Consider the following 20733-nt stretch of genomic DNA (forward strand, 5'->3'; position numbering starts at 1 on the left):
GCAGGTACCTCAAAATATTATGCAGGAAACACGAAATTGGGTCAACTGCTCTGCGTCTTCACCACTCAGCAAAACGCTGCCAGCAACAGGCATAAGTCCTCGATGTGGACGGAGCTCTGGCATTCTGCAGTGTCCGCTGAATGGAAGGCTCCAGATCCGTCGGGGGCTGCCAGCACCCCTCAGCGGCCACACCGTGAGGAGAAGATGGCCCGGAGACGGGTGCCAAACCTTCCCCTCCAACTGAGACAACAGGTCTGCCCTGACCGGGAGCCACCATGGCTCCCCGTCCAGCAGACGGAGGAGCAGTGGGAACCAGACCCTCATGGGCCACTTGGGGGCCACCAACAGAACCTTCAGGCTCGACGACCTCACTCTGTGGAGAGTGGGCAGAAGCAACGGAAACGGGGGAAAGGCATACAGCAGGCCGGCTGGCCATGCGTTCGCTAGGGCGTCCATCCCCAGTGGGGAGCTGGCCTCTGCCAGGGAAAACCACAAGGGGCAATGTGTAATGCTCCCTGAGGCAAAAAGGTCAACCTGGGCCCTGCCGAACCGACCCCATATCTGCCGTACGACCTGCGGATGCAGCCTCCAATCCCCGGGGGGGAGCCTCTGTCGGGACAGATAGTCGGCCACAGAGTTCCTCGTCCCCGGTAGGTGCATTGCCCTGATGGAGGCGAAGCGAGGGTATGCCCAGGTCCACAGCCTCCGGGCCTCCCTCAGGCACTGCAGTGATCTGGTCCCACCCTGGTGGTTGACGTGGAACACTGCTGAGGTGCTGTCCGTCCTGACGAGCACGTGCTTGCCCTCGAGAAAGGACGAGATTGCGCATGCACGCCAGGATCCATGCGTCCCGACCATGGTGGGAGAAGCTTCTAGGATCCCTCCAGCAGCGTTGAAGTTCTTCCAAGAAGGCCGGCGACGGTGGCACCTCGAATGGAGCGGCCGCCGGAGCCCGGCGAAAAAACGGGTTTCCCGTTGGCTGGGCCACGGGTGAATCGTGTTGGGGCCATCCATTTGGTCGCACATTTTGACGCACAGCTCAACAGACGTCGCAGCTCTGACGTCACTGGAAGTATAAGAGATGCAGAGTCTCGGGGCCATTTCCGCCTGTCACAGGACAGCGTATAGGAGGCGAATTTCTGGAGCGACAAGAACTCGCAGGCGAACTTTTGGCCATTCCCGGAAGAGCTTGAAAGCTGGAAATCTGTCTGATATGAGAAGATCAGAGGATTTATTTGCCGATCGAAGACCGTGCCACAACCGGCGCAGGTAAAAAAAAACCTACAGAGGTTCTATTTCCAAGGAGATGAGTTTCCTCCTTGTGTATGCAGTCGACTAAAGGTTCTTCATCTTTTCCCCTCCTGGACGGATGAGAAGTTACCGTTTTTCTTTAAGTCGATCACAGACGCGTGATATCCCCCCCCCCTCTTTTTCTTCAGACCTGATCCCATCCTCAACCTGTGGAGAAAAGAAATCAACTTCAGTAAAACAGAAGCAAGATTCTGACAAGCATTTGGGGCACAGATCGTGTCCGTCCTCTACCTGTAGAGGAGCCCCACATGAAGCGCACGCCAGCATCCCGATCACAGACGTGGGAAATGCAGGCAGGCACCAGGCCAACTGAGCGAGGACTTCAATAGAACTGAAGAACGCGATCAGAGGCCTCTTTTTAATCCACTGCTTCTCAATACAGACACGAGCCAGGCAATCCGAGCGAGAACTGTGCAGCACAGAACACAGTCAGAACATCCAGCTTCCACTCACCTGAAAACTGCAGCTGTCCGCTCCTCCCCACCCAGTCTCAACAGGGGAAAAGAAGCGCCAGCACCAAGCTTCCGGCTACTAGAATTCTGCTAACACAGAAACAGAGAAACGTCAACCACAGCCTTAGAGGGCTACAAGAGCACTCCGACAAAAAAAATCACAGGCAGGATGACGCCGAATCACAAAAACCGTGTGCTTACCTCTCTTAGACCTGCAATACCCAATAACCGCCGAAACACGGACTTATAGGAGCGACCAACCTGCGAAACACGCGACGGTTGACAGCGAGAAGATCAAAAAGACCGAACGTAGCCTTTCACGTGCTACTTATAGACGCACGCCCAGGTGGGCTACGTGTCACATGCGTGACTTTGTTTACATTTAAACTCGACCTGCGCAGAGAGCGAGGAGACATATCCACTTTGTTTACTGCCACTGGCAGTCAGGAAGGAATGAAACAGAACTGGACTTTATTTGCTAAGTGGGTGATTTTTGAAGGCAGTTAGTGGAACTGGGTTTTAATTAGCAGTATGAGACAAGATGGGAGTAAATACAAATGCATGGCACAATTTTCTGATTTGTATTTGAACAAAATGTTGAAAACCATGTATTTCATTCACTTAATAATAATATGCTACTTTGTGTTGGTCTATCAAAAAAAACATCCCAATAAAATACACTGAAATATGAGGTTGTGATGAGCCAAAGCCTGAAAATGTTTGAAGGGTGTGAATACTTTTGAATAACAATGTGAAAAAATTTTTGTACATCTTAACAATACTGTATTACAAATTCTTTCAAATAGCACTGGCACTTTAGTGCACCTGTTGGAGCCACATCAGATGGCTTTGCAGTCGGCCCTCCTCCAGAAAAGTCCTGAGCTGGGCTGAGATGTTCAGCCACACCCGGGTGTAATGTGTTACATTCCCAATAAATGCAAACGTCTCATTTGCCTGTGATTGAAAATAAAAGAAAATCAACAACATCATCTGAATCATCATCTGATCTAAAACTTTCACTGGGCATCCCATCATCTTCACTCTGCTTAGTCAGAGACTCGAAGAGCTGATCCGAAAGCTCTTGAAAACAGAATTAAACCCTGCATAGCATTTTTTTTTTTCATTAAATCTTGGTTACATCAAGATACAGACAATGATACTATTGCAACAGTTTGTTCAGTGGTCTCTGATATGTGTAACTGAGTCTGAAATATGTCTGGTATGGTGATGAAACATGTTACAGGAACATGCTGCTAACATTTAATTGTTTAATTTTAATATTTACATGTTAACTTGTTGTAAACATACTTTCAAAGCAGGCTTCCTACCTTTTGAATCACTTTATCCACCTGGGAACCAATAGGTGAGTAGAGGATCTTGGGATTTGTAGTCATCAAGTGAACAAGTAGGCCCAGATTCCTTTGTTCTTTGCTGGTGAATCCCAGTGAGCTCATATTCCCCTGCTTCAACGCCTCAGGCTCAATGATCCTGAAACAAAAGTGAGCCACAATAACAGTCTTCTGCTGAGCCAGTCACTTTTCTATCTTTCACATTAAAACCAACAGCTACTGCTGCCATTATTCCATTTTCTACCTCATAAATGTCTGCTGTTTATTCCTAGAGCCTGCTACTTGTTTCCCATGTGTAGTGAGATACAACAATGTAGCAATATGACTCAAGAAAAAAAGAGGGAAACTTGCCACGAGAATTCTGATTTATTTTTGCAAGGTAATCCAGACACAGAAAACAGTATGATAGTAAATCCAAGTACTGCATTTAACAGGAGTCAAATATACATTGAACTGTTCCACTTTATTACAGCTCATTCAAAATATTTTGTTGGGGAAGAAAAAATCTTCACTGTAGCACTAGTCTACTGTCAGATGTGCCACTTTTGACTTTTTGTTTTCTCCTCAGGTCATTTCCAGCTTGCAGAGAACGTTTTGTTAGAGTGAGGCACACACAGCTGAGGCCTTAGAAATGCAAGCCAGTGATTTAGAAATGTGTGAATACAGAGAGATTGCGTTGGAAAAATTGGCAGTTAAACCCTTTTCATGCTGCTTTTTTAATAAATATGATATATCATTTAATGATTATACATGCTATCTGTGATTGGGTTACAGTGATTGCGTGACTGCTAAAATTCTTTTTTTTTTTTATATTAACTGTTTGTCTGCGGCTGCACAGTGGCGCAGCACTGTTGCCTTGCAGCAAGAAGGTCCTGGGTTTGATTCCCGGCCTGGGGTCTTTCTGCATGGAGTTTGCATGTTATCCCCGTGCATGCGTGGGTTCTCACCGGATACTCCGGCTTCCTCCCACAGTCCAAAGACATGCCTGTTAGCTTAATTGGTAACTCTAAATTTCCCTTAGGTGTATGAATGAGTGTGTGTGTGGTTGTTTGTGTGTTGCCCTGCGATGGATTAGCGACCTGTCCAGGGTGTACCCCGCCTCTCGCCCATAGACTGCTGGAGATAGGCACCAGCTCCCCCGCGACCCACTATGGAATAAGTGGTAGAAAATGACTGACTGTTTGTCTGCCTAAGCATTCCTGACACTTTTTCTTTGTACCATTCCTGAACTCATTTCCCTTCAAGCCTTCTTGAGAGAGAAAACATATTTTCTGTGCAACTCCTAAAGAGACTGTGTTCCCTTATCACCAACTGGGAAACTCCCTTGATTGGATCCTGGTTGGGATCCAACAGTCATTCCATCCAAACACCCAAGTTAGTCTATTTCAATATATAATATTTAGTCAGTCAGTCAGTCATTTTCTACCGCTTATTCCATAGTGGGTTGCGGGGGAGCTGGTGCCTATCTCCAGCAGTCTATGGGCGAGAGGCAGGGTACACCCTGGACAGATTGCCAGTCCATCACAGGGCAACACACAAACAACCATGCACACACCTAAGGTCAATTTAGAGAGACCAATTAACCTAACAGGCATGTCTTTGGACTGTGGGAGGAAGCTGGAGTACCTGGTGAGAACCCACGCATGCACGGGGAGAACATGCAAACTCCATGCAGAAAGACCCCAGGCTGGGAATTGAACCCAGGACCTTCTTGCTGCAAGGCAACAGTGCTACCAACTGCGCCACCGTGCAGCCCATATAATAATTATTCCCTGCAAAAGTTGAGAATTCACAGCAGATTGGAAAACAGATTGCTTTATTGTTTGTTAAATATATAAGACCAATTGATTTATTAATTATACAGTATTATAATTTAATATGGTGCTGATGTAATGTTACAATATTAGGGTCACCATAGTCATAGAGCAAATAACTTTCTGACAATGTATTTTCTACCTGTTCTGTTCTTGGCCAGATTTAAATTTTCTATTTTTGACTTTGTTCCAAAACCTTCAAAATCCCTTTGTATGAAATAATACATCCTGTTATCTGGTCTTTCTGCTCTCTCAGTTCTAGCTTTCACTGACTCATGTTCAGATTTCACCCACCTGTTGTTCCCACACAGAATGGGCTGCAGTCCTGCCCACAGCTGAACAAATGCTGAAAACTGAGAGTGAGGATTTTCCTCCTCCAACTTCCCCTTTCCACCTCCCTCCACTCCTTCCTCTCCATCCTCTCTGGGAACATCTGTGGTGTTGACACTCCATGCAGTGATGTTAAGGGGCCACGTCCCATTGGTTGGGGATACAGGATTTTGACCAGCGCATGCTCCTTTGGGCAGCAGACGGGCCAGTCCAGAAAGCAGGTCCACATCCTTCAGTAGCCTCTCTACATCAGTCAGGTCCTTCAACAGGGCACCAAGGTGAGAGAGGGGTGGCAAGGAGCTGGGCTGCTCCAGATGAAGCTACAGAGATACCAAACATATCATTTATTCATTTAAAATAACAAAATTTAAAATGTCAAAACAAGATGCAACCCAGGTGAAAAGTCACGCCCTCCCTCTGTCAGGTGACCTCAATGAACCAATCGAGCAGCGATATTACTCAACAAGCAAATGCTATGGGCAGGTGCACAGGGAAACACAGAGAAAGTTTGCTGCAGGTAAGCTTTTAAAGTCATTTAGCACGTATGGCATTTTAAGCCCATTTTCTCAAATAGCTTCCACTAAAAGGAATGGAATGTTGTTTTGTGCAATTCATGTTTAGTAATGTTCTTGTATGCAAGTCAGTGAACTTTATACCAAATAATATAGTGCAATAATGTTTAAATGATTTATGTGTTTTTTAGTATATATTGATATACTGTATAATGTTATGCTATATGTTATTATATATATATAATAATTTATATTTTAATAATGAATTCTAGATAATTAAAGCTCCAGTAGGTAACTTTGTAAAAATAAATTTTTTACATATTTATTAAAACTGTCACTATGTCCTGACAGTAGAATATGAAACAGGAAATCTGTGAAAAAATTAAGATCTTCTGTCTCCTCCTAGTGGTCCTCCTGCTGTTTACAGAAACAACCAATCAGAGCCACGAGGAGTGTCTTAGCAGTGTCAATCACGATTGTGTACATGCTGGTCACACCCCTCCTCCCCACAGCAGGTATTGTCGCTCAAGCCTAAGATTGCCAGTGTACTGCAGTTGTGCCAATGGCGCTTTGCTAATGATTTAAGGATCAAGTTTGTAGTCAAAGTACCACCAGGTCATAGTAAATGTTTAAACCGTATCATAGATGTTTCCTCCCTACTAGTGAATGTGCCATAGCTGTTTATCCGCCATAATCGGTGGCCCTGATTACTAGCCTGCACGTTCACGGCAGGCTCCGCTGTGGGGGAGGAACTGTGAAAGAGAGGGTTGTAGCACAGCAGAGAGCAATGAGGAGGGACCTGTAAGGTGTCCTTGTTCAAACTTTCAGGCTAAGTCCACGGTTTCCTCAGAAAACCCTACTGCATCCTTAATACAACCAGTATTGTTTACTTAATTACCTGAACTTGGATTTGTGTACACATTGATTTACATTAATTCATTGAACAAAGGCCCTGTATCCTATACAGGCCAGATTTTAAACTGATGACGAGCTCCGAAAATGTCTAGAGCCTAGACAGAAGAACTCCTCTCAAGTCAAAGGATTCAGACCATCCAACCACAACTGAGAGGATTCCATGTGCTCTGTCTGGGCCGGTAGGAGGCTCCCTAAAGCTGATTTAAACTCTTTTCCCTTTTTGAAATTCTCTGCCCTTGTGCCTTATTTTTTGCCACAGCTGTTCCCTCCTATTATTTTAAACATTATTTTATTAAAATAATATTTTATCTGATCTTGCATTGTGAAGGGTGGTCTAAACGTTTGCTGATTATTGCCTAAGTTAGTTCCAAGACTAACTCAACTTCACTTCCAGATTCTTCAAGATAATCCTTGGTTCTCAAGCATAAACATTGCATGGAAATGTTGCATCACTCTTTTTGGTCATGATTTCCAATCATCTTCAATCAACTTGTTGATATTGTACATAGCCATTAGTCTTCATTCTTCTTCATTCTTTCATTATTTGATCAAATATTAAAATATTAATATTAAAATATTAATATTAAATATTAAATAATATTCTCACATTCATATTTACAACATAGTGGCGTCCTTGGGTGGGCATTATTATGAACAGCTTGCACTGTACATAAATGTGAATGAATAAACCACAACTGCACATTATTGATGTACCAAGTGATTAGCTTAAAATCAGCTGTCACTGGTCAAAATAGGACTCAAAACATCAGAGTTCTAACATCAGATGTCACTGATTATATTTAAGAGAACATTATAACTCGTGACACTCCAGGAGTTCACAAATTTAGACTTTCGTCAAAATGAATAACTCCAATATCTCCGTGCTAGTAATAATCAACTCTGCTACATAAGCAAAATTTTAGATGTTCTGACTCAGTCTGGTTTCTTCTGTGTAAGCAATAACTTGAGACTTTGTTTAACTTTAGTTAATCTCACTGTCCAGACAGTTGCTGCACATCTGTATCCAGAGGCTGTGTTTTGTGTAAGACCACAATTTGAAACTAAATTAACTTTGCAGTTAGTTTAGTATCTGACCTAATTTTGATGCATGTATCCATTCAGGAACTATATAATTTGTTTTATGGTTTGAAAGAACAGGATTTTTGCCAGATTAAATCCCAAATTTAATCTAATCACCCTGCCTGCCATAAAGGTGGGTTGAATCAAAAGTCAAATTGCAATTATTACACTTAGGAGGTGTAGCAATTTTCTTTTTCCTTTGCATTGTAAACAAAATTCCCTTAAAGGTTAAGAGTAGTGTCTAATCACTAGCTCCTCCCAAGAAGGGTGAAAATTTACTCTAAAATCACAAAATATCCTTGGAGAAATGAGTAGCATTGTAACACTTAGAGCGTAGTGTTGTCATAAGTCACAGGTTGAATGATCAACTGGTGCACCCATTTTACAATCAAATGTTTCCAATATATGTATAGCCAGATATACATATATAGCTGTATATACATTTGTTGTTGCTTTTACGAATTTCTCATAACTTTGTTGTTGTTTTGTAGTGTCTGCCAGAATGATGGAATCACACTCCATTATGAATTCAGCAGACGTGGAGATGCAGAAAGTGGTGGTTGCTGATCTCATCCGTTTGTCTCCAGATGAGCGGGATGCTTTAAATCAGTTTGACCTTGCTGCTTGTGATAAACAGATTCAAGAATTACTTGACCTAATTGGAAATCCAACTAGAGAGATTCTGATTTCAGATGTTCTTTGTCAGCTTACCTTGTTGTATCAGCAGAAATCACAACTGGAAGCTAAAAGATATCTTCAGTTACAGACTGACCATCAGATGGCCCTTCAAAGAGAGATTGCTGTGAAGTTTGAGCTCTCAAAAGCCGAGGAGAGGATGGAGAAAGCTGAAGCAAAGTTAGTGGACCTGAAGGCAGATGAGCTCAAGAAAGCTTCATCCCAAAGGGGGGAACAGACCCCCCCCCCGTTCAGGTACCCAATTTGCATTTTCACTCACAGCAGCTGCAGCAGCCACAGGAGGAGGCAGACCCAGACAGCAGGCATCCAGCACCTAGGTCAGAGTCTCCCTTCCTAAATTTAGCCAAAGTCTCCAACTTACTTCCACAGACCTTAACAGAAATGTTGGAAGTCAGATGGCCTCCAGTGGTTGCCTGCCAAATTCCATTGCAGTCAACAACCACCAAGATGACCAAGTGCCGGACTCAGCGTGCACAAGTGGCCCGATTCAGTGGGAGGAGCACCCCTCCAGCCTGATCGGCACCCATCTCCTTTCTGACTCTGTGTCGACCCCTACGGACCAGGAGAGAAGCACATGGTTCTCAGGTGACGCAATCCAACCTGACCGACCACCACTTGCACGAGTCCATTCATTAGAAAGCTCTCATTTAAAGCATGAGAAGACTTGTCTCCTTCCCCAGAGGTTAGGTCAGGATCTTCCACCATTTCATGAACTTAACCAGCATGACTTCTCAGATGGACGTGGTCCACCTTGGGAGCATGGTGTCCGTTTCAAACAGCTTGAATCCCTTGCTAAGGACATAGAAGTTTTTGATCCAGGTAGCCAGGAGTCAAATATTGATGCTTACCTGCTTGAGGTTGAAAATTGCCTTCTTGACTTGCCTTTTCCTTCTCATCGTGAGAAGCTGAGGCTTATTTGGAAAACAACAGCTAAGAGTGTTCATGTGTTCATAAAAACTCTTCCTCCAGAAATTAGTGACAGTTATCAGGATGAACCTCCCAGAGAATATTTCCACCGTTTAAAGACGACTTATTTTCAGGGATGTTATGCTCCAGGTCTTGAAGAAGTCCACACTTTTAAGTCTTTGTTTCTTCACAACCTCCACGTTAGCGTGCAGTATGAAGTGACCATGCATTGCATAACAGAGAATCTCTCCATGCAGGAGACTCGTAGATATGCTCAGCTTGTGTGGGAAACACGTGTCAGTTCAGACAGAGCAGGAAAAGGTAAAGTTAGAGTGTTAAACATTCAAACTGAGAACAGGCCTAAGAAGAGGCGCAAAGTAACTTCCCAAGTGATGCAACAGAACCAGGGGGGTGGTAACTGGCGTCAGCCAAAAGACAAGCCACCAGTTAAAAGACAAACACCTTTTCACAGTGCAACATCGAACTGTAAGGTTGGTGGTAAAGAGTGGAGCCACTCCAAAGATGTCATCACAAAGGAGGAGTTTGAGATGATCTGCAGGTGCATTATAATTGAGGTAACGGTGTTCCTAAAAGACCTGACCCTATATTCTGTTTTAATCTTTTTCTTTTTATGGTTTTGAACTTCAGGAATTAAGGTTTAAAAGCAGTATTATTATGGTGTGAAAATTATTACATGACTTTTGTTTTTGCTTTGTTTTTTCTCTTTAAAACATTTTATTAGTATTAGTCTCTGCCCAAGCCTGCCTCACTCCTTTCCAAACACTAACCTCTGAACCAAAATGAACTGTTGAACTCTGCCTTGCTACAGGAACCCAGTGACTCTTTTCACATGGCTGAGGATGGATTGTTAGCCCCAAAGACTGGATTTCATCCTATTCTCCGGGACTAAAAAGGGGGGATGTTGGGACCTACAGCCATGGATTTCAACATCAAAACTCCGGTACGAACATTTCTGGAACTTTCAAAATAAATGGCATTTAACTGACTTCCAGCACAACTCGGAAGGGGGAAGGGGGGTAGCAGAGGACTTCCCACAATGACACTGCCCGAATATAAGCCCCCACTTTTCCGCAAGTCTTTCTCTTCCACACCGATGACCATCGGGATAGGAGGGAACAAAGCGCACTGATGTCTTTTGCTGGCAAAAAGACATAAATTCAACTGGATGCAAAGCCATACGATTATCGATCATATGCAAAGTTAAGTAGAATGAAATACTGTCTGTGTATCCGGAATTTTCATTCATGAACGGGGAAATTAAGGTGTAAGAGTTGCTTACCTTTCTCTCCGCAGTCCCCATAAATTCTTGTATTTTAAGAAATTGTGTGAATTCATTCCATATATGTGCAGAGTTTATGCTGTTCAATAATGCCAGAGCTCGTCTCACACCTTTCTATTCTGTCCTCATACCATTGCCTTAATGGGGCTGGTATTTACAGGACAATCCTTAACAGACCGAAATATTATTTGATAAAATATTAAAATATTAATATTAAAATATTAATATTAAATATTAAATAATATTCTCAGATTCATATTTACAACACAGCCTTTCACTTTTAATCACATGAACCATTGAACTATAACCCTTTGGGTTACATCTATCGTGTGGTATATTAATACAGGTCCTTCTCAAAATATTAGCATATTGTGATAAAGTTAATTATTTTCCATAATGTAATGATGAAAATTTAACATTCATATATTTTAGATTCCTTGCACACTAACTGAAATATTTCAGGCCTTTTATTATCTTAATACGGATGATTTTGGCATACAGCTCATGAAAACCCAAAATTCCTATCTCACAAAATTAGCATATTTCATCCGATCAACAAAAGAAAAGTATTTTTAATACAAAAAACGTCAACCTTCAAATAATCATGTACAGTTATGCACTCAATACTTGGTCGGGAATCCTTTGGCAGAAATGACTGCTTCAATGCGGCGTGGCATGGAGGCAATCAGCCTGTGGCACTGCTGAGGTCTTATGGAGGCCCAGGATGCTTCGATAGCGGCCTTTAGCTCATCCAGAGTGTTGGGTCTTGAGTCTCTCAACGTTCTCTTCACAATATCCCACAGATTCTCTATGGGGTACAGGTCAGGAGAGTTGGCAGGCCAATTGAGCACAGTGATACCATGGTCAGTAAACCATTTACCAGTGGTTTTGGCACTGTGAGCAGGTGTCAGGTCATGCTGAAAAATGAAATCTTCATCTCCATAAAGCTTTTCAGCAGATAGAAGCATGAAGTGCTCCAAAATCTCCTGATAGCTAGCTGCATTGACCCTGCCCTTGATAAAACACAGTGGACCAACACCAGCAGCTGACACGGCAACCCAGACCATCACTGACTGTGGGTACTTGACACTGGACTTCTGGCATTTTGGCATTTCCTTCTCCCCAGTCTTCCTCCAGACTCTGGCACCTTGATTTCCGAATGACATGCAGGATTTGCTTTCATCCGAAAAAAGTACTTTTGACCACTGAGCAACAGTCCAGTGCTGCTTCTCTGTAGCCCAGGTCAGGCGCTTCTGCCGCTGTTTCTGGTTCAAAAGTGGCTTGACCTGGGGAATGCGGCACCTGTAGCCCATTTCCTGCACACGCCTGTGCACGGTGGCTCTGGATGTTTCTACTCCAGACTCAGTCCACTGCTTCCGCAGGTCCCCCAAGGTCTGGAATCGGCCCTTCTCCACAATCTTCCTCAGGGTCCGGTCACCTCTTCTCGTTGTGCAGCGTTTTCTGCCACACTTTTTCCTTCCCACAGACTTCCCACTGAGGTGCCTTGATACAGCACTCTGGGAACAGCCTATTCGTTCAGAAATTTCTTTCTGTGTCTTACCCTCTTGCTTGAGGGTGTCAATAGTGGCCTTCTGGACAGCAGTCAGGTCGGCAGTCTTACCCATGATTGGGGTTTTGAGTGATGAACCAGGCTGGGAGTTTTAAAGGCCTCAGGAATCTTTTGCAGGTGTTTAGAGTTAACTCGTTGATTCAGATGATTAGGTTCATAGCTCGTTTAGAGACCCTTTTAATGATATGCTAATTTTGTGAGATAGGAATTTTGGGTTTTCATGAGCTGTATGCCAAAATCATCCGTATTAAGACAATAAAAGACCTGAAATATTTCAGTTAGTGTGCAATGAATCTAAAATATATGAATGTTAAATTTTCATCATTACATTATGGAAAATAATGAACTTTATCACAATATGCTAATATTTTGAGAAGGACCTGTAATAACATACTTTCAACAAAAGACAAGATTTTAGAGATAAGGTGAAAAGCTTGGCTATCCAACGACCACAAGATTTTTGTTTTTGAGGAAAAATGTTAATTTTTCCATGGCAAGCTAGTTATGATGCAAAAATCGATTATTTTTTAGTTTGTTTGCTCAGTAAGCTTTTTTATTTTTACCCCTCTGTCTAGGAAGCCAAGGAGTATATAGATACTCCATATAAAAGTGGGTTTCCGCTGCAGCTTAGCAGGATGGTTTTCTGAGTCCCATTATTTTCCCCCCTGTGTTTCCACTAGATATACCAGGGTAAGAATGGAGAAGGCATTTACCCCAAAATCAGCTCAGGTAGAAGGGTGGTACTTTTTGTATGACTCTGCATTAACAGGGTGTTTCTGAAGAGGGAATCTAATAAAAATTTAGCATTTGTTGAATGTTCTCAGTCTTTATTTTCAGTCATTTCTGCTGAAACGTCTCCCTCCAAATACCAGACATCCATCTCATTATGGTATTTCAGGTTGGTCGGCAATAGATGCGGAGAACATGGTCCACTCGGACTCTATGTTACCAACATCCCCAGGAATCTGGTCAAAGCTCTCCCGGAGGTGGGAGTTGAATACATCCCTGGCCGAGGGCTCTGCCAGACGTTTCCAGCAGACCCTCGCTATGAGCTTGGGCCTGCCAAGTCTGTCCGGCTTTCTCCTCTTCCAGCGGATCCAACTCACCACCAGGTGGTGATCAGTGGACAGCTCAGCCCCTCCAAAACATGAGGCCGAAGGTCTGATGATACGACAACAAAGTCGATCATTGACCTTCTGCCTAGGGTGTCCTGGTGCCAAGTGCACTGATGGACACCCTTATGCTTGAACATGGTGTTCATTATGGACAATCCATGACTAGCACAGATGTCCAATAACGAAACACCACTCAGATTCAGATCAGGGAGACCATTCCTCCCGATCACGTCTCTCCAGGTGTCACTGTCCTTTCCCACGTGGGTGTTGAAGTCCCCCAGCAGAATAATGGAGTGCCCGGGAGGGACACTGTCCAGCACCCCCAACAGGGGGTGCTCTGCACTACCGCTCGGCCCGTAGGCCGAAATGACAGTCAAAGACCTGTCCCCAACCCGAAGGCGCAGGAATGCGACCCTCTCATCCACTGGGGTAATCCCCAACATGAGACGGCTGAGCTGGGGGACAACAAGCAAACCCACCCAGCCCGCCGCCTCTCCCTGTGGGCCACTCCAGACTAGAAGAGACTCCAGCCCCTGTCAAGGAGATGGGTTCCAGAGCCGACGCTGCGTGTAGAGTTGAGCCCGACTATTTCTAGTCAATATCTCTCGACCTCCCGCACAAGCTTAGGCTCCTTCCCCCCCAGCGAGGTGACATTCCACATCCCTAGAGCCAGCCTAAGCATCCGGGGATCGGGCCGCCGAGGTCTCCACCTTTGACTGTAGCTGCGGCTGTAAGGTCTGCGGCAATCCCAGAACCCGGTGGTGGATACCGGCAGTAAGGGCTGCTGTCAAGCTGAAGAAGGAGTCCTATTGGCTGTGGTTGGGTTGTGGGACTCCTGAGGCGGCTGACAGGTACCGTGAGGCCAAGTATGCCGTGGCCCTGGCTGTGGCAGAGGCAAAAACTCGGGTCTGGGAGTAGTTCAGTGAGGCCATGAAGAAGGACTACCAGATGGCCTCGAAGCAATTCTGGCAAACCGTCCGGCACCTCAGGAGGGGGAAGCAGTGCTTCGCCAACACTGTTTACAGTGGGGGTGGGAGGCTGCTGACCTCGACTGGGGACATTATCAGGCGGTGAAAGGACTACTTCGAGGACCTCCTCAACCCTGCCATCACACATTACCTGGTGGAAGCAGAGACGGGGGACTCAGGGTTAGACTCTTTCATCACCCAGGCTGAAGTCACCGAGGTAGTTAAAAAGCTCCGCGGTGGCAGGGCTTCGGGCGTGGATGAGATCCGCCCTGACTACCTCAAGTCTCTGGATGTTGTGGGGCTGTCATGGTTGACACGCCTCTTCAACATTGCGTGGTGGTCAGGGACAGTGCCTCTGGACTGGCAGACTGGGGTGGTGGTCCCCCTTCATAAGAAGGGTGACCGGAGGGTGTGTTCCAACTCCAACAGGAGGATCACACTCCTCAGCATCCCTGGTAAGGCCTATGCCAGGGTATTGGAGAGGAGAGTCCGGCCGATAGTCGAACCTCGGCTTCAGGAGGATCAGTGTGGTTTTCGTACCGGCCATCGAACACTGGACCAGCTCTATACCCTCTACAGGGTACTCGAGGGTTCATGGGAGTCTGGGTGTCTCTGCTGAGTCTGCTGCCCCCGCAACCCGGTCCCGGATAAAGCGGAAGACGACAAGTACGAGTACGAGGTTGGTAGTGTACTTGCCTTTATTTATTCCAGAAAACTATTCACACGTTTAAATGGAAAGCAATCCTGTATTTACAACAAAATATACTACTGGTCAAGTTTTAGAATGCCTTTCTCATTTAATGGTTCTCTTTATGTTTATGACTATTTCCAATGTATGTAGATTCTCACTGAAGGCATCAAAACAGTAAATGAATCCATATGGAATTATGTAGCAAACAAAAAAATCGTAAAATAACTTTAAATATGTTTTATATTTTAGATACCTTAAAGTACCCATCCTTTGCTGTGACGACTGAAATATTAACCTTTGACCTTCTCTCAGTGAACGTCTGGGAAGTTCTTTCAAGACTCTTTGAAAAACCATTTCAGGTGACCACCTCATGAAGCTCATGGAGAGAATGTTAAGACAGCAATGTAAGCAAAGGGTGGCTATTTTGAAGAAAATATAAAATATAAAAATGTTTAGTTATTTCTCACTTTTTGTTTACTATATAATTCCATGTGTGTTCATTCATAGCTTTGTTGTCTCTGGTTGCCTTTCATCACCTATGGACACAGAAGAACTACATTCTCCTGTCAGTAAGTGTAAACAATTTATGTTTAAATATTTTACTGAGTTTAGGTTCAAGAGCTTTCCTGAGTCAACAAGTATAATTTTCATAAACAGCTGTGGAAACTCAGGAACTCAGGGTAAAGATGTTCCTGTGGATTAAAGTATAGGGAAGAAGAACGGAAACATGCCTTAAGAGTGAGTTATATTCCCACACTCCCAAGCATGCCATGCTGGTAGGTAAGACCTACAAGGGGCCTTATCTGGGGGAGTCATCATATTTCTTCTGTCTTGTACCGTATCATCATATTTCTTATTCTAGTACTGGTATATGAACTGGCACCAAAACAGACTGTTTCTAGCATTTCTCTCATGAGGAGAACCCTCTCTAGCAGAGGTTCTGTACCCCCCAAACTATGATAATCAGAACATTCTGGAGTTCATGGATGTGGGCACCAGGTTAAAAGAAGGAGGACTGGTCTCTTGATTCATTCCACAAGGCTGTAATTTTCTTGAATGAAACTGTGTTTTACACAGAAACTACTGTTTGTATGACTGTGAGCATCTAGTGCGGTCAAAAAAACCAGAGTATTTATCCCATGAACTCCAGAAAAAGGAACTCCTTTTTGTTAAGATATACTCATGATTTTGGGAAAACCACAAGGGGACATCTGCTCTTGGCATCTTTTCACATGCTTATTCAGACAATAAATATATATATTGATATATTATTATTGATATATTATGTTCTAACATATTTTGAGCGGGCAGACAGACAAAAGGACAGACAGCTATAAGACATACCTTGTCAGCGACACTTTGTGTGTTAATCTGCTCTCTTAGCTCCTGGCTCAGCTGCCTGAAGTACTCTGACCTCTGACCCTCCTCTGTGCTGCACATTACACTATGATACGCCTGCAGTGAAGGTTGTTGTTTCTCAGGCACCAACAGAATCTTTCTGAGCTCTCTGCCACCACTATCCCCACAGGTGAGGAACTCCAGCATAGATCCAGTCAGGAGAACTCCCTGGGAAAAATGTTGATTTGATTATGCAAGTTATTAAAGCTAGCAGGTATTAATACAAACACATTCAATATATTACAATACTGTTGAAAAGTTCATTTATTTGAGTAACTTATTTTTACTATATAAATGAAACACATTGCATAGATAAGCTACACAAAAACGTTGTTTTCAAGCCTTTATTTCTGTTAATTATGAGAATTTCATACAGCCAGCAAACAGGCACATGCTAACAAGTCGTTTACACACCCCTGACTCCAGGATGAGGCCTTGGTACTCTTGCTCCTAGCAAGGTATCCCCTAATCTTTACAATTAAAGTGTTGACAGAATATGGCTTAGTCATTTAGCCACTTAGCAATTTTCCATCCTCATAATTATTATAAATAATTAATCAGGCTCCGGTTTGAAGTTTTGCCAAGAAAGGCAGTAATTCTAAAAAAAGTTAAAAGCACTGGTACAGAGTGACAGTGAACCCCAGGATTCAAAGTTACTGTCACGGCTTGTGTAGCGGAGGACCCCGGAATGCAGACGGACAGGCAGACGGTAAGTAGAAGATTTTAATAATCAAAAGAACACAAACTGGCAGGCAGGTTGATGGTTGCAGATGCAGGGGTGGATGAAAAGAGGCAAAACAGAGACAAAAACCAAAAGCAATCCGAACAGGGCAGGCGGAGGGGGTCTCGGCAGGAGGGCCAGAGACAAAAACCAAAACACAAAGTTCAGGCGGGCGGCCAGGACGTCGCCCCGCGCAGACAAAAAGTTCAGGCGGGCAACCAGGACGTCGTCCTGAGCAGGCACAAAGTTCAGGCGGGCGCCAGGACCTGCAATATAGAGTCCTGGGCGGTCGGCAGCGAAGGCGTGGAGGCCAACAGAGGCGTAGAGACAGTGGAGGCCAGCAGTGGCAATGAAGGCGAGGAAGAGGACCTGGAGGCCGGCAGACACGTGGAGACCTTGGCGGTCTGCGGCAGAGACGTGGAGGCTGACAGAGACGTAGAGACCTTGGCCGCCGCCGGCGAAGACAAGGAGCCCAGCAGAGACGTAGAGAGAACGGCGCCGAACCGCCTCACGCACCGTCTGCTCCAGCAGCAGTGGAGAGGGCAGAACCCCCAGATCAGCCGGCAGATGTCTCATCGCCTCCTCCATCTGCTGCTGAACCCAGCGATCACTGGCGCTCTCTTGCTTACCGTCTGCGAGGTCCAATTTTGGCGGAAACATTCTGTCACGGCTTGTGTAGCGGAGGACCCCGGAATGCAGACAGACAGGCAGCATGACGGTAAGTAGAAGATTTTAATAATCAAAAGAACACAAACTGGCAGGCAGGTTGATGGTTGCAGATGCAGACATGAATGAAAAGAGGCAGAACAGACGTGACATGAACATAGGTAGAACTGGCTTGGCATGAATGAAGAACATGACACAACAGGCTTGGCATGAGCAGAATGAATGAACAGAACAGATGTGTATATATAGAACAAGAACCAGGTGCAACGAGGAGACTGAATGCTAGGTGCAGGTGAACCGAATGAAGTTAATTGACAGACAGGAGAAAACACGTGACTGGAGCAAAACAGAAAATCAAGGATACAAACTATTACACACATAACTAGAAAAACATGAAACTATAGCATAACCAGATCCAAAAACCTAACTTGACAAAATATGAACTAGAAGACAAAAACTAAAGCATGACCAGGAAAATAACAGAAGCATGATAATAATAATAAGAAGAAGAACCCAAAAAGACCCACAAATCATGACAGTTACTGCGTCAATTCATGCATCCATTATTAATCCAGATATGCTGGCATTTAGTAAATAGAAATCATTTTGGCAAAGGTTTCATCTGATTTAATGTCAGACTGGTAATGGATAAAAGGCTGAATGCATGTAAAAATCTGATTTCAACTGTAAGTGCACAACAGAAATTATTGAGAAAAGACAAGAATACCTCCACCGCCTGCATTCCTTGAAGGTGGTCTCTCTGGCTCTCTGAGGCTGCATTGAGGCCTAATGCCCAGGACATCATTTGGACCAGAGCTTTTCTGTGGGCTGCTTTAGTTGGATCATGTAGGGCTTTGTGTATCAGACCTCCATCCAGACTCTGAAGACCTCCCAGCAGCTGCTCCTAGAGGTTGGAATAAAAGTAGAAAGAGACAGAGAAGTGTTAATAAAAAAGTATGCAAGACTCTGTTTTCCAACACCTGAATACTCCTGAATGCTCAAACACTAAAGACTCTGGTAATTTCTGCTTTACTACAGATGATTTTATTTATCTCTGCATTTGAACTTAGTTGGTGTCAAATTAGCAATTCAATTTAGTTCAATTCAGTTATATTTATCTAGTGCCTATTCACAATGCATGTCATCTCAAGGCACTTTACAAAGTCAAATCAATCAAATCATACAGATTTCAAATCAGGTACATACAGGGGTTGGACAATGAAACTGAAACACCTAGTTTTAGACCACAATAATTTATTAGTATGGTGTAGGGCCTCCTTTTGCGGCCAATACAGCATCAATTCGTCTTGGGAATGACATATACAAGTCCTGCACAGTGGTCAGAGGGATTTTAAGCCATTCTTCTTGCAGGATAGTGGCCAGGTTACTACGTGATACTGGTGGAGGAAAACGTTTCCTGACTAGCTCCTCCAAAACACCCCAAAGTGGCTCAATAATATTTAGATCTGGTGACTGTGCAGGCCATGGGAGATGTTCAACTTCACTTTCATGTTCATCAAACCAATCTTTCACCAGTCTTGCTGTGTGTATTGGTGCATTGTCTTCCTGATACACGGCACCGCCTTCAGGATACAATGTTTGAACCATTGGATGCACATGGTCCTCAAGAATGGTTCGGTAGTCCTTGGCAGTGACGCGCCCATCTAGCACAAGTATTGGGCCAAGGGAATGCCAAGATATGGCAGCCCAAACCATCACTGATCCACCCCCATGCTTCACTCTGGGCATGCAACAGTCTGGGTGGTACGCTTCTTTGGGGCTTCTCCACACCGTAACTCTCCCGGATGTGGGGAAAACAGTAAAGGTGGACTCATCAGAGAACAATACATGTTTCATATTGTCCACAGCCCAAGATTTGCGCTCCTTGCACCATTGAAACCGACGTGTGGCATTGGCATGAGTGACCAAAGGTTTGGCTATAGCAGCCCAGCCGTGTATACTGACCCTGTGGAGCTCCCGACGGACAGTTCTGGTGGAAACAGGAGAGTTGAGGTGCACATTTAATTCTGCCGTGATTTGGGCAGCCGTGGTTTTATGTTTTTTGGATACAATCCAGGTTAGCACCCGAACATCCCTTTCAGACAGCTTCCTCTTGCATCCACAGTTAATCCTGTTGGATGTGGTTCGTCCTTCTTGGTGGTATGCTGACATTACCCTGGATACCGTGGCTCTTGATACATCACAAAGACTTGCTGTCTTGGTCACAGATGTGCCAGCAAGACGTGCACCAACAATTTGTCCTCTTTTGAACTCTGGTATGTCACCCATAATGTTGTGTGCATTTCAATATTTTGAGCAAAACTGTGCTCTTACCCTGCTAATTGAACCTTCACACTCTGCTCTTACTGGTGCAATGTGCAATCAATGAAGACTGGCTACCAGGCTGGTCCAATTTAGCCATGAAACCTCCCACACTAAAATGACAGGTGTTTCAGTTTCATTGTCCAACCCCTGTGCATTCCAACTAATACTAACTATCAAACAGTGCAGTCAGATTCAGTTATTTATTCAAATTGGATAAAAGTTTTTCTATCTAAGGAAACCCAGCAGGTTGCATCAAGTCAGTAACTTGCAGCATTCACTCCTCCTGGATGAGCATGTAGAGACAGTGGACAGTCACTGGCGTTGACTTTGCAGCAATCCCTCATACTGAGCATGCATGTAGCGACAGTGGAGAGGAAAAACTCCCTTTTAACAGGAAGAAACCTCCAGCAGAACCAGAACCAGAACCAGGCTCAGTGTGAGCGGCCGTCTGCCACGACCGACTGGGGGTTTGAGAGAACAGAACAGAGACACAAAAGGAACACAGAAGCACTGACGCAGGAGAACTTTCATATTACAGAACTTGTTATTTTTCACTTGTTATATGCAAGATGATTTTTTTACTGTGACATACAATATGTAAGAATTATAGAAGA

At 44.3% G+C, this 20733-nt stretch overlaps 1 protein-coding gene across 2 annotated transcripts in view; it reads right to left on the minus strand.

The window, feature by feature from the left end:
- Positions 1-20733, minus strand: part of abca2 (ATP-binding cassette, sub-family A (ABC1), member 2) — a 98738-nt gene that overhangs the window by 47624 nt on the left and 30381 nt on the right. For both annotated transcript variants that reach the window (XM_047380721.1, XM_047380720.1), the window contains 5 exons: positions 18522-18698; positions 16354-16575; positions 5221-5576; positions 3092-3251; positions 2589-2717 (listed from right to left, as the gene is read on the minus strand). In XM_047380721.1, the coding sequence (XP_047236677.1) occupies positions 2589-2717; positions 3092-3251; positions 5221-5576; positions 16354-16575; positions 18522-18698 (1044 nt within the window). The remainder of the gene's footprint in view (positions 1-2588; positions 2718-3091; positions 3252-5220; positions 5577-16353; positions 16576-18521; positions 18699-20733) is intronic.

The sequence above is a fragment of the Girardinichthys multiradiatus genome, chromosome 12 (assembly GCF_021462225.1).
Source record: "Girardinichthys multiradiatus isolate DD_20200921_A chromosome 12, DD_fGirMul_XY1, whole genome shotgun sequence".
Classification (NCBI taxonomy): Eukaryota; Metazoa; Chordata; class Actinopteri; order Cyprinodontiformes; family Goodeidae; genus Girardinichthys; species Girardinichthys multiradiatus.